Source organism: Lonchura striata, chromosome Z (assembly GCF_046129695.1).
Source record: "Lonchura striata isolate bLonStr1 chromosome Z, bLonStr1.mat, whole genome shotgun sequence".
In the NCBI taxonomy this organism is placed as follows: Eukaryota; Metazoa; Chordata; class Aves; order Passeriformes; family Estrildidae; genus Lonchura; species Lonchura striata.
In genome coordinates, this window is record NC_134642.1 from 68,893,739 (window position 1) to 68,907,772 (window position 14,034).

The window sequence follows — 14,034 nt, forward strand, 5'->3', positions numbered from 1 at the left end:
TACATTTTACAAGAGAAAAGGCAATAAAATATGAGACTAAGTTTGATTAATTGAAAACTATTAAGGAAACACTTTCTATTTCTAGGTACACTTGTCATGCCCCCAACTGAATTTAAGATACTTTGAAACCTGAGTAAACATAGCTTAAATTCTATGCTGAAATCCCCCTGAGCAGTACAGATTTGCAAAATTACTATTTTTTTTCCAAAGCATTATTTAAGTACAATGTCAACATATATTCATATTCTTCTGTCTCAGACAGAAAGAACAAATTATACACCTCAAAAAAGGAATTGAAAGACATTTGAGTATGGATCAAATACTACAGAAAAAATGTTACATTTTAAAAATATGTTTTAAAAAAAATTGCAGATTTTGCTTTACAAATTTCACCACTAAAATCTTTGTGTATTCACAATTACAAAGTCAAAAATAAAAAAGGAAAATGTGATGATTTGCCAAAATCCTGTTACCTGTGTGTCAGCAGCACCCTGAAGGCCATCTGATTCAGTCCCAAGTAACCTGGCAGCAAGCTCGACCAATCCCAGTTCCATTCAGTAATGGATGACTGTTGATACATGGAAAGAAGCTAGTTAGTTATTAATCAGTATTAATATTATCAGTACACTAAAGCTCCAGCTGTGATTTACTGACCAAAGAGGGTGGTCTAGAACGAGGACTTAAAAAGATGATATCAATCATGTCCACAGAAGATTTTTATTCCAATAAAATGGCAATTAATTAATTAGGGACATAGCAACTATTTATAAAAAGTTTTCTGAACCTTTATTCTTCCAACTGTTGATGGCATTCTGATCAACTGTTCTGTCTGAGAGCTTTACTCTTTGTCCAAAAAACAAAATAGTTGGCTACTTTTTATATAGCGGCAATTTGCATTTTCTGCTCTCAGCAAGAAGTTATGTTATGAAAAATTTGGTATAGCTGGAATACAAGAAGCAACCTGTATCATAATTAGAGTGATTTAATGCTGTATTATAAACAGCATTAAATCTAGAAAATATGAACAAATATAACTCCATATTGCTTATTAATAAACAAAAGCAATCTACATCATCAGAAGGCAGACAAAAGACCATACACAACATTCTTATTTTAAAAAAACAGTAAATCCTGTTGCATAATATTACTTTTCATTGTCAGCAATGGTGAAGTAGTGACTATAATTTAATCTTCTAGGGAGGAAATAAGTACGAAGTTACTGCTGTAACACGGAAATAGCACTGACTAGTAAAAAAGTGTTTAAGGAAGTCGAAACAATGGAAATAAACCTAAATAACAGTAAAGTATAACTTGGAGTGCATCTTTTTCTTCTTACAGACAGCACTTGGTTCCTCTGGGAGAGCAGAATCACTACAATTGCTCCTATTCCTTCCATCTATATTTTATCACTTTCCTTCTCCTTACTTAATTTACTCCCTGTACTTCAGCTTTGCCATGCATGTTAAAGTAAAGTAGAAAAACAAAGGTGAAATATAGAGTATGAAGGGCAAATAAGGGTAACAAGAAAAAATAAAATACTGAGAAAGCAGAAAGTGAATGAATAAGGAAAGGTTCCTTGCCAGTGCTCTGGCATCTTCTACAGGCACTGGCAATAATTTTCATTGGAAACCAGACACTCAGCTATACTGATCACTGTTTAATAAACGGACAGCCCCACACCACTAAATAAATGTACAATTTAATGGTAAAGGAAACTAAACTATTTAATAACATCATTAAGTTTAGAAATAGAATCAGAGAAGAGAATTATAGAACGATTGAGGTTTGAAAGATCACTGTGTTCCAACCCCTTGCCATGGGCAAGGCACACCTTTCACTAGACCAGGTGTCCCAGAGCTCTGCCCAGCCTAGCCTGAAATACCTTAAATAGATGGGACAACCACAGCTTCTCTGGGCAACCTATTCCAGTGCCTCGCCACCCTCACAGGAAATAACTTCTCTCTAATATCTAATTTAAAGCTACTCTTTGTCAGTTCCAATCCATTCTCTTTTGTCCTATCACTACATGCTCATGCAAAATGTCCTTCTCCATCTTTCTTGTAAGCTTTCTTCAAGTACTGCAAGACTGCAATTAGGTCACCCCAAAGCTGTCTCTTTTCCAGACTAAACAACTGCAATTCTCTTGGCCTCTTCTTCATAGGAGAAGTGCTCCATCCCTCTAGTGATTTTGGTGTTCTGCATCTGAACTCCAACAGCTCCATGTCCTTCCTGCACTGGGAACCCCTGAGCTGGATGCAGGACTGCAGGTGGGGTCTCACCAGAATGGAGTAGAGGAACAGAATCAACTCCCTTGACCTGCTGGCCATGCTTCTTTTGATGCAGCCCATCACACTGTTGGCTTTCTGGGCTGAGTATGAGGAAGAACTTCCTTACTGCCAGGCTGACTGAGCACTGGAACAGACTCCCCAGAGAGGTTGTTGAGTCTCCCTCTGGAGATAGCACTGGAGATATTCAAGAACCATCTGGACACAATTCTCTGCCCATGTGTTCTAGGATGACCTGCTTGAGCAGGGAGGCTGGACCAGACGACACACTGGTCCCTTCCAACCTCACCCATCCTGTGGTTCTGTGATTCTTGATAGGAAGGTGCCTTTCAACGCAAGCTATTCTATGATTCTATTTATTAAAAGATTCTATAAAGCATGTTTCTCTGGAGTGAAAAGCCTTGAGAAGCCATGTGGTATGGGTATCCTTTTTAAGGATATTAATACTTTTATTGCAACATGACAATGATTAAGCATTCATTAAACAAGTAAGAAAAACAAGTATAGAACTGGCAGAGATTTAGGCAACTAGGATCTCTTTTTTTAACTGTTCCATTATTAGGAAACTAAATTCTATAAGAAAACTGTAATCTTTTACATATTAGAAGCATGACTTAAAGAAAAGCAGATAAAATGATGACTTTTAGTGTGTGTGTATGTGTTTTAACACACTTAGTCTCACTGTTCTGTAAAATCTCTGTATTTCTAAAGCATTCTTTACTTGACTGTTCAACATATCTGTGAAAGACCCATAAGGAAGATTATAGAAGTGAACTTAGAATTCTGACATGATTTTTCAAAGGACTAAGACTAACCATATGTACTATTGCACAGATGTAATAAATATCATTGCTGCTATGGACTTTCCCTCATCATACTGAGCACAGAAAATGTAAGGAAATGCAAATTGCTCTTACATGCAATAATTTCAATCAAAGAAAAGGCGGGTAATGGCTTTTAGAACAATGTGATATTGTAGAGGGTACCCTCATTACACTCCCAAGAAATAATATTACTTTCTGCTTCATTAAATGTGAATACACATAAATAAGTCAATTTTCATACATTTAAACTTTGTCATTGCCATGATCATAGTAATACCAACAAGTAAAAATTGTACTATAACCAAGGTTTCAGATTTTCACAAACCTGATTGAATACTTTCGCATAAGATTGTCTGTACACCTGGAAAGGGTTGAAGACAGGTTGCTCTTCTCTGCCTTTCAGCATCAAAGGCAGACATTGACTCGAGGTAACACCATCTTCAGAAGAATTCTCACAAGACAGCTGCTCTTTCAAATATTCCTTTTGGAAGAAAAAGCAACCACAGAATAGTACAGGCCACCTAAACTTCTAAGTGAAATTTGCCTACATTTCAAGCACAAATTTGAAAGATAGAAGTTCCTTTTAATTTAGTGGGGGGGGGGAATTAATGATCTCTTAAAAAATAGAAATGTTCTTAAGAGTATCACTATTTTACAATGAACAAGAAATAACCTCAAAAAGTATGCACCCAACTTGAGCAAAACAGAACAATCTAACCTTTTACTTTGAAATTGTTGTCAAATTAGACGTGTAAGTTCTCATTGTATATATATATGCTAGGTTTATGGAGAAGAGAACAACAAATGTTTTTCATGTCTTTTGAATTAAACTTTGGAAAACAGTCAACAATTACTATATAACTGTAAATCAATTCTTTGATTAACATGTTCTTACCATTTTTTTTAAAGAGAGGAAATAAATAATCTCCCACTCCTCAAAGCTATTTTTAGCTACTTAAACATTCAAGAACTAGAAGCAGTATGATTTGCATTGCAATTTTAGAAACTATACTGTAACAGATGCATTATTATTTTGGACACCAACTTTTCTGTTTTCACTTCTTTGACTCCTGTGTAAATAAATCATCATTGCAGGCCAATAAAGTGTTTTGATTAAACAGAAGCATTTTATGAAGAACTAGACAATGAAACATTTATACATTCATTTGATAGAATAACTACTGTGATTAAACAGTTTACTGTTATTAAAATGAAGACCATTACATAGAGCAAGTACCTCTTATTTGCAGTACTACTGAGATGGAATAACAGGCAAATTACCTGCCAAGGCATCCTGCGCCTCTTAGTAGGTCTTTCTAGAGGGAGAATTTAATAATCTCTTTAAACTTGCCCAACTATGGCCTAACCTGAAGGGCACAAATTCAGTTTCAGACCACAGCTGAAACTGCAGCTGTTTCTCCCTTGTGTTGGCACTAACATATGTTGAGAAATCAGCCAGAGGAAAAAAAAGGTTTCATCCAGATAAACAAGCCACATGATTTCTAGTACCAGTAAAAAGGCCGGGGGGGATGGGGGGGTAGGGGGGTGGGGAGGGGGGGTGGGTGGGTGGGCAGGGCTATGAGTGGAAAAGCACAAGGCCAAGAGAAAGAGAAGGACTGTCTCTGCTGTTGCAATCAAATGTCATGTCTGACCAAAAGAATCGCAAAATTATCTTAGTGTATGGAAAAAATCTCAACAAACCAAAAGAAGAAAAGCAAATTGAGCTTTTTTTCTGCTTAAAACAATATCACAAAGCACCTGTGAAAACATACCCTCTTTTATCTATTTTTACTCACCTTTTCATTTCAAAAATATCTGGATTTTTATTTCCCCATTCATTCATTTACTACTTTATGCCATAATAAAGATTTCAGAGCCACGTTGAAGGAGGTTATTTAAAAGCTATTTATGTACATCTACCAAATTTTCATTAATATACTGCCTTCCATGTACACATTTTTACAAAATCTCTAGACTAAAGGAACCTAGACCTCTAGATGTAACAGAGTCAGCAGAAGCAGATTGTGTTGCTTTTTCAGAAGCAATACTGGAAATAGCTGTCCATGTGTTGCCAGATGAAGAACTATTTGCTCAGTTGGTGGGAAAACACAATGCTTATTTTGCAAAACCAGTAGTTGTACAGAACGGTACAATACGTATTCTGTAGGATCATGTTAAACATTAACAAAATAATGAACCATCCTGGTTATGCCATCTCAGCTCCCGTTTTGGAAAGCAACACCACTTCAGTGAATGGGTAACTTTGAGGTCTGGGACCACCGGAGACCACCAGAGGGACCCCCGGGACAGACGAACGCATGTGCAAAGCATGGGGGGGCGGGGGGGGAGAAAGACATGTTATGGGTCTCCAGGAACTGATGATTATATGCATGGTTCATTCGGGGAAAATCATTGAATATGTATGAAAAATAAAGTATATAAAGCAGGAGCTTTTCTGTACCCAACATACACAATTCTGGTGGAGATATCCCTATGGCATCTGGTGCTGTAATAAAGAATGTCTTCTTCTTAGTGTACAGTAGTGTTAGGAAGGAGATTTTGACCAATTTCAGTAACACCTGGTTGCCAGGGTTAGAAAATTCAATTGGTATACAGCTGATTTCAATAAAGTTATTTTTCTGTCTTTAATAGAATACTGTGGATTTGGTTTTGATGAAGAAATTATTCAACAATAGTAAATATATTACATTAAGATGTCCTTTAGTATAGTAAATATTGTAGGCTTTGAAAGGGTCATGTTTCAAAAATGTGAAAATACGAAATCACATCAGTAAACATGTGAACAATACCCTCAGTACAGGGCATCAAACCAAGTATAGAGAATATTAGTGAGCCTGACAGCTCAGAAGAGTTATCTCTTTGGTTGTCATTACTAAAAAATATTTTAAAAATTACTATTATTTCTGGCAAACACATGAAGGGCTGTAAGCTGTTTTAAGTACTATAGAAACTGTTTAAAATTTTTAAAAAATCATATATCTATTTTCGAATGCAGCTTCCAATAATCCATATCCTTTTTCACCTGCTTTTCAAAGGAATATTACTAAGAACAACAACTTTCTGTCTCATAGTTTTGTTTTTACACATAATTACTAAGCAGTGTAGCATAAAGATCTCTAAACTTATTTTAACAACACAATTCCTTGACATTCCAAAGAGTCTTTAAATAAAAGAATGGATCTTTGAATAGACAATCAAATCTATTTCTTGATAAGCAGGCACATAAAACATAATGTAGATTTTGAAAAACAACACTGAAAAGTGCATAATCATAATACCATGCTAAGCATTAAAATGTTTTGTAGTGGTTTCAAAGGCAATTGCAAATATAGTTAAATCCTTCTGTAACTCAAGCTGATCAGTATTTCTCTTCTTCTTCTTCTTTTTTAAAACAATATAGTTTTTCCCACTGAGAAATGTTCTATTTTTATAAAAGGGTCTTACTAGCTGCAGAAATTCAAGAAGAGACACCTGGGATGTGGAAAGTCAGGCTGAAGTCCCTTTTCCCCCTAATTCTCTTAGCCTCATACCTCCTATTGGAGCTGTTCCACTTTGTATAAATAACCAAATACTCACAGGAGTTGGATTTTAGATCAGGGTCTCCAAAACCCAGCATGTGCATTTTATTCCTTCAGCTATTTTTGACCCTAAAAGTTACAGAATGCATTTTTACCACTATTTCTACGTGGCAAAACAACTCCAACAGGGGAAAAATAAGGAGTTCCATGCTGATAGCTAATGGTATGGAGGTTTGGGGAATTAGCTCAGATATGGGAGTTGCAGATTCAATTCCCTGGTATAAACCAGGAAGTATAAAGATTTGAGCATGCATATGCTGTCCCCTAGGTAACTGTCCAAGCACTGGTCTACATGCTATTTTCGGAGGTCTTTTCCACACTCCTTTATACATAAGTGTAATCTTGAATGTTCTCCAGGTGAAGAAGTTTTGTTTATTACAGTAATAATTTTCACTTCACTTCCTAAACCAGTTAATTGTTCTGGAAATTGAACTTGAAAAGATTCTGTACTGTACTAATGTAAGGTTGCCATCTCTACATATCTGCTTACATTGCTTCTGATGCTTCCAAAGGCATATTCATAAAGGTTGTTTTTAAGCCTATACTTAGGAACTAAACAGTTGGATTCTATTTTCAGAAGCACAGTGTGAGTATTAAGGTGCTCTCTATGGCCTTCCTACAGGCATAGCTCTCCAAGTCAGGGTTTTCTGCTACCAGGTTTTTCAGAAGAATATTCCTGGTCTCTGCCTATATTTGCATTAATTTGTATTTTATTATAAACACTTCTGAACACTTGCAAGAGTCTTAACAGTACCTACTTATGCATTCAAGAAATTTAGTAATCAAAGCTAAACCCAGAACTTTCTAAATTAAGTTGTGCTACTGTACAATTCAAACAAACATATGTGTATTTCAGTGAATAAAATCAGAATGCTTTTGGTAACTTGAGGCAAATTAGAACAGCCTTAGAAAGAATACAATTATTCTTTTACATTGCCAAAATTCCATATGCAGCAAATAAATCTGAATTTATATCTTGCAATTTTAAAAGCACTTCGGCTGAACAGAATTGTCTAAATTGAGTAAGATTTCATTTAATTCCTCAGTACAGCCGCAGGCATTGCTTGTTTGCTTAAATCAAGATAGTTAATTAACCAAGTGTAATTTTACCTTTGTAACAGTCAATTCTTCAACATACTTCCTTGATTTTTTTTTTTTTTTTTTTTTACTGTGCTCAGACTCCTAAAAAGAATCTATGGTCTACAACATGAAACTTATGAACCACACTACCTACCGTGTAAGTACCTAAATAAAATCTACAGTGTTTCCTAGAACATAATCTTTTCTGTAGAAATGCACAAAAGCCTCAACTGAATGGATTCTATCAAAATACAATATAGGATTTTGTATTGATTTTAAGAACTATTATCATCTCCTTGACAAACCCTTAGCTGCCAGCAGATGTTGCCCCAGGCCAGTACACACCTAATTGGCCATTTCCCTACCTCATTGAGTCGGATGATGTGATAAATTTGCCTCAGGTACTCACTACCACCTGGTTTGTGGCAGATATCCAGGACCATCATGTTTATATTATGCTCAGTGAATCCAAGTGCAATACCTCCTTCCTCTAATGTTGCACCTTTACCTGTGACTGAGGCACTAGAAGATAAAAAAGATACAGTCTTAAGTTAAATTAATAAAGATCAAACTATTAATATGAACTCAGCTAGAACTACATGTTCAAAAAATCCTGGAAGTAATTGACTTAGACATGTTGTTTTACATATATATCTCACATAATACGTCTTAAATAACAGTATTATACTAATTTTAATCACCTTAATTGGAAAGATGAACACATAAAACACCCTTTAAGGATACAGAAGTAGCAAATATTTTTGTTTCCTCTAGAGAAGTATCTTTGGTACTAAAAATAGCATTTATATTTGATCTCTTGTGCATTTTTCTTTGCCTGTCACAGCACATATTAAGCCTAATTAACAGATCAGAAAGGTAGCCATTACCCTAAGTATAGGTTAGAAGTTTTAAATTGAAGTAGTTTTCTTTCCACTGGTAAGTGGTTAACCATTTAAGAGGTACCTGTTTGCCACTTGTTGCATTTTTTGCCCTATACTGTTCCTCGGGGCTTTTTTTTGTATTTGTGTAAAACTTCTACCAATGAAAATCTGAAAGTGACATTCCCAAATGCCTCCACAATTGTGCATTCAAAGCTCTGATCATTATCAGACTCTGCATATAGCCACAAGTTACTATCCTAGTATTGCTACCAATGAAGTCTAAGAAAGAAGAAATACTAAAATTTTCCTCAAATGCAGCACAGGTATTTGACATGCATGTGTCAAGAACTCAAAAGATTAACAAGAATATATTGTCCTTTCTACAGATACTGTAGGATTAATTTAAAATAAACCAAAGAAACATTCTCAATTAATTAAATAATCAGTATTGTATTTGTTTAGAAGTAAAACAAAAACCAAAACATAAAAAAAAAAAAAATCCCAAAAACCTGAAAACAAAACCACTGTGGTTGCAGCTTGCTGTTGGAGGTGTGCCATGGTTATAAAGCCAGTCCTACTGAAAGTTGCTGTTTGACCTACAGGCTCTCTGAAATGCTGCACAGCTGCTGGACATTAAAGCTGATATTGCTTCCACATGCAGTTTCAGAATGTCCAACAGAGCAAATAGTTTCAAAATATATACTATAATTTTGTTCTTTGCTGAATGTAAGTAAGTGATAGTATGTTATTATGGCGTACTTTACAGAAAAGCTTCAAAGAAATTGATCTTTAAATTAAAGCACACTTAAGGCTGATATTTGATGCCACATACAGATACAACCTGAATTTTTTGTCAAAATTCTTAGCAACTAACATTGAAAAAGCTAAGGACCTCTGACAAAGGAATGTATCAGTGCCAGCACCCAAATTGTATTCTTTACTACCCGTTACTGCGCAGGTGAAGCAGATGATTGGATTCAGGCAGCACTATGATTAATGACTTCCTTTCTGGATTTGGGACTGCCTATCAATCATGTCATTAGCAAGAATGTGCCCTGAGAGAGGCAGACCTCAGCCAAGGAATAACTGCATTCATCTTAATCTGTATATGCACCCAGCCAGCAAGGTCAGGGTCACCATGATGAAAAACAATAATCTTCAATTCAACAAATTACTTTGCAAAGACAGACGTTTCTTTTCTTCCCAGGATGTGTGTTTTTTAGAATCTAACGTGATTGTTTACAGCTCTAGTAGTACTACTATAAAGTAAAGGTTATTTTAATGAATAGTAATACTTTCAGGCAGTACACAAGACAGGCAAAGATCCTTTGCTGTTTTCTGAACCTTTCAATGAAGGCTATAATTTTTGAAATATTCTTTAAAATTAAGTGAATATATATTATTTAGACTTTTTATGTAAATAGCAATCCTGATAATAATAACGTAACAAAAAATCAAGCAAGAATTTTACTTTCAAAAACCCACTACACTCCAAAAATGTTTTTATGGCTGTGTAAATAAATTTTTGAATAAATAAATTTTTGAAATTTATAGGGTTTTTTTCCTTCATGTATCTACTAGAAGTCTATAAATATTTATAAATATGTATACACATATGCACATGCATCCAGCTAAATCAGAAAATAATTTGATTACTATATGATTATTATAGCACTAATATAGTACATAGTATATAATTACAATATAATAATTTCATTCATGAAAATCATAAAACTCCTCTTGAAAGATTGCTTTTAATTTAGTAATTATGTGACCGCTACTTACTTTAATTCAATATTTGAATTTCAGCTCTAATATATTAGTTTTGTAATTTGCATTTATAATAACATTTATCTCTAGATTTCATATCTCAGGTATTTATAAACTGGATGTTTTTTCCCATAGATATTTACTCATCATATTTGAATGAACAGTGGAAAAACAACATTCATATTAGATTTCTATTGCAGAAATGCCACTGAAGTCAGGGGAGTCAACCTCATAATTGCATCAAATAACTGCTGACTTGGAGAGTAGGCAATGTATTCTTCGTTCTCCTAAGCTTAAATTGCCAGGCCTAGTCACAAGCTAGTTCTCTCTTTGGTTGACACTGCAGATGTACAGAAACATTTTCCTGTCTTTACTTTCAACAATCTGATACCTAACATGTAACACAGTATTTTTGTGGTATTTTACAAAAGAAAATACAGTAGTGTATTTATTGACTTAAAATGCTCAGTTTCTGAAGATGTGAAAATTAACTAAAATTTTAGTTTTTAAAGGTTATCCACAATATTCTCTTCCTATATTTGTATTTTTAAGAAGTACTTATTCTCTCAGTGACATTTGAAATTATATTATGGGACCATTGTGTTAAGTATCAATTTATAAATTATTATTATGCTTATTTATTCTATAATGCCATCAGTCACTGGCATCTGGCTTCAATCTTTTAATTATTTGATTAGATCTTATAAATTAGAATTAAATGGAAATGCAAAAATAACAAAGGTCAGTGTCAATGAGTGTGTGGCATTATTACTGCTTACTGCTACCCACATTAACTGACTACTCATAGAAACAAGAAACTGTCCCTTAAAGCACTGCATGAAAACCTCTTCAGTGGTATCATTAATTCCAACCTACAATCACTGTATCCTTTGTTTACAGGGACAAATCCTGACATGACAGCAATAACTGCAACCTTCAAGAATACTCATTGAAAAAAACAGCAATCTTACTTTCAGCAGTTACAATTTAATCCAGTAAGTCATGTTATTCCAATCAATCTAATATTGAGAAGTTGATGAATGGTATTTTTACAGAATGACACATGACTGCAACATTAAAACTGACTCGACTACGAACACACTGACAAGTACACAACTCCTTGAAAAATCACTGTAAAGATCTTAATGTCAAATCTGAAGGAAAAATTGGTATTTTCTCAGAAAGGCACAGCAGGATATTATTCTTGTCCTGTTTTGATATACCCTATTTGCCTAAGGGTTTGATATGTTTTAGAATAAAGTATGCTTACTTTTTATTTACAGATGAACACTGAAAGCTTCTCACAGCTTGTTGTAATTTAATCACCACAGTAAAATTAAATTATAAATATATTTAGTACCTGTTCACATTTTGAAAGATATAACAATGGACTTGTTCATATTTTGGCTCATCAAGATAACATGAAATCTTGTAGTACTATGAACACACTGTTCTGATGAAACAACCACATTTTAGTGTTTCAGCAATTAAGTTTAAAAAAACATGGTATATCAACAGTAAGGACTAATCTGTTCTATATAAGATCACTGCTCATCTCTTTTCCTTAAAACTGAGCAGTAGCCATAAACATGTCAATAATCCAGTAAAATAAAGAGCAAGTAATAGCATTTTACACATACTGTGTTCTTACCAGTCTATGCTCAATTTTCTTGCCTTTAGCAACTGGCTTTCAATCCAGTTTGGTCTTTGCTGCTCAATGCTTTGTATGATCTTCTGGGTCACTTGCTTAGGACCACTTTTCTGTTTTCCCATAATACTTTCTAAGCACACACGAACTAAACTGAGTTTTTCTTTGCTCCATCTGTCAAGTGTTGCACCTGTTAAAAATTCTGCAGTATTTCCATCCTCAAATATCCGACATATAATTACAATCAAGTTCCAGACAAGCAGACCAGCTTTCTTCAATTCAGCAAAGTTTCTTGACATTTTTGTCTCAGCCAGAAAAAAGAAGTATTTAATTGGGGGAGGCAAACATGCAATCACTGTAGGTAACTTGCTGATTACAATAGATACTGCTTGAGCTGCAAGCCTTGTGAAGCCTTAAAAATAGAAAGAAAAGATGATATTATTAACATTAATAGTATAGCTCTAACTGCTTCTGAATGTTGTATAATAATTTCAAACTTTCTTTTGTGCTGAAAATGGGTAAAAAGCTTAAGTACTCAACACTGTAGTTCCAATTGTGTTATGCTTTCTGCACATAAACACCATGAATTAAAACAATTGCATGAATTAAAACCAGAAAATTCAAAGTTCAGACAGTGACTCTCTTAACAATTAGTCCTGCTGTACACAATTATTACAGGATTCATGAGAAAGACAGTACTCAGGTATTCTGAATGGTAGAAAGTTGTCTTCAAAATTGTAGTGTTTTTTCAATTTCACAGCTGAAGCATTGTGCTAAGTGTATCAGAATATTACATACATTTATAATCTCTAGTTTCTTATCCCTTTCTATGATCAAAATGACAAAACTTCAGGTTATCATCTTTCATATAAGCATCTACACTAGAAAACACTGCATTTTAAAGACCTTAGATAATAAAAGTAGCTATAAAGGCAACTACAGAGAAATTGTGCTGTGCAAAACCCAAGACATATATAAAATTAAAAATATAGCAAAATGTGTCAAGATTTAAAAAAGAACCAATCTCCAAACAATTCAAGAAAACTCTGTCATTGGACCTGCATTCCAAATGTTTTTCTTTTATTAAAAGAAGAAACCATATCTGTTCTAGATATCACACATACAAATTTAAATTGTCTTGAAGCCTGGAGTCAGTTTGCCTATCAGTTTACACATAGCAATTAGTCTAAGATAGTGATACAAATGTTTTAGTGCTTTTTTTTAATTCAAGCATAAATTGCTTTGTTGTAAATTTGGGGTGAATGACAGTCCTGAATAAAAAGATGATAATGAAAAGGAAAGCTGTTTACAGCCATTGAGACCTAAGTATAGGCATTATTCTTCACTTTGCTTTGAATCCCATCTGGCTACTGCCAGATGCTAGAAACATCTCCAGTACTACTATTTTCAATATTACAATACTGATTATTTTCAAAACCTTGTTTGTATATGTAAGCCTCAGGAAAGAATAACTGAAATTTAATGGAAAGTATTGAAAACACCCCAACCACCACAGGAGGTTTGGAAATAGTTTGTTCATTGTAAAGCTACAGCACTTAAAAAATTTGCCCAGTTTAGGAGTAATGGAGCAAAGGATTTAAAAGTTCTTATGAGAAACTTTCAGGATGTATTGTAATATATATAAATATTATGTATAAATTTCACCTACATTTCCCAGATTCTTTTCTCTTCATTTCCCGAGGAGTGTAATTCCATTCCTTTGGAACAGTTTTAAGTAAACCTTCAGGAACTATTTGCTTGTGTTGGTATGTTCCATAGTTTTCTGTCGCCTCCCACGAATGCATCAAAGAAATTATCTGTTTCACTATACCCTTCACTGAATTAATCAAAGTCAACTTCAAGCATCTGATAACTTCTGGCTCTGACTCTCCACAACTGGAAACTTCAGAAGGAAGAAATATTAACTATTCAGTAAAGTGTTGTAAA

At 34.3% G+C, this 14,034-nt stretch overlaps 1 protein-coding gene across 4 annotated transcripts in view; it reads right to left on the reverse strand.

Annotated features, from left to right (window-relative positions):
• Nucleotides 1-14,034, reverse strand: part of KIAA0825 (KIAA0825 ortholog) — a 236,234-nt gene that overhangs the window by 105,353 nt on the left and 116,847 nt on the right. For all 4 annotated transcript variants that reach the window (XM_021541538.2, XM_021541540.3, XM_021541539.2 and 1 more), the window contains 5 exons: nucleotides 13,757-13,990; nucleotides 12,091-12,499; nucleotides 8,154-8,310; nucleotides 3,435-3,590; nucleotides 474-568 (listed from right to left, as the gene is read on the reverse strand). In XM_021541538.2, the coding sequence (XP_021397213.2) occupies nucleotides 474-568; nucleotides 3,435-3,590; nucleotides 8,154-8,310; nucleotides 12,091-12,499; nucleotides 13,757-13,990 (1,051 nt within the window). The remainder of the gene's footprint in view (nucleotides 1-473; nucleotides 569-3,434; nucleotides 3,591-8,153; nucleotides 8,311-12,090; nucleotides 12,500-13,756; nucleotides 13,991-14,034) is intronic.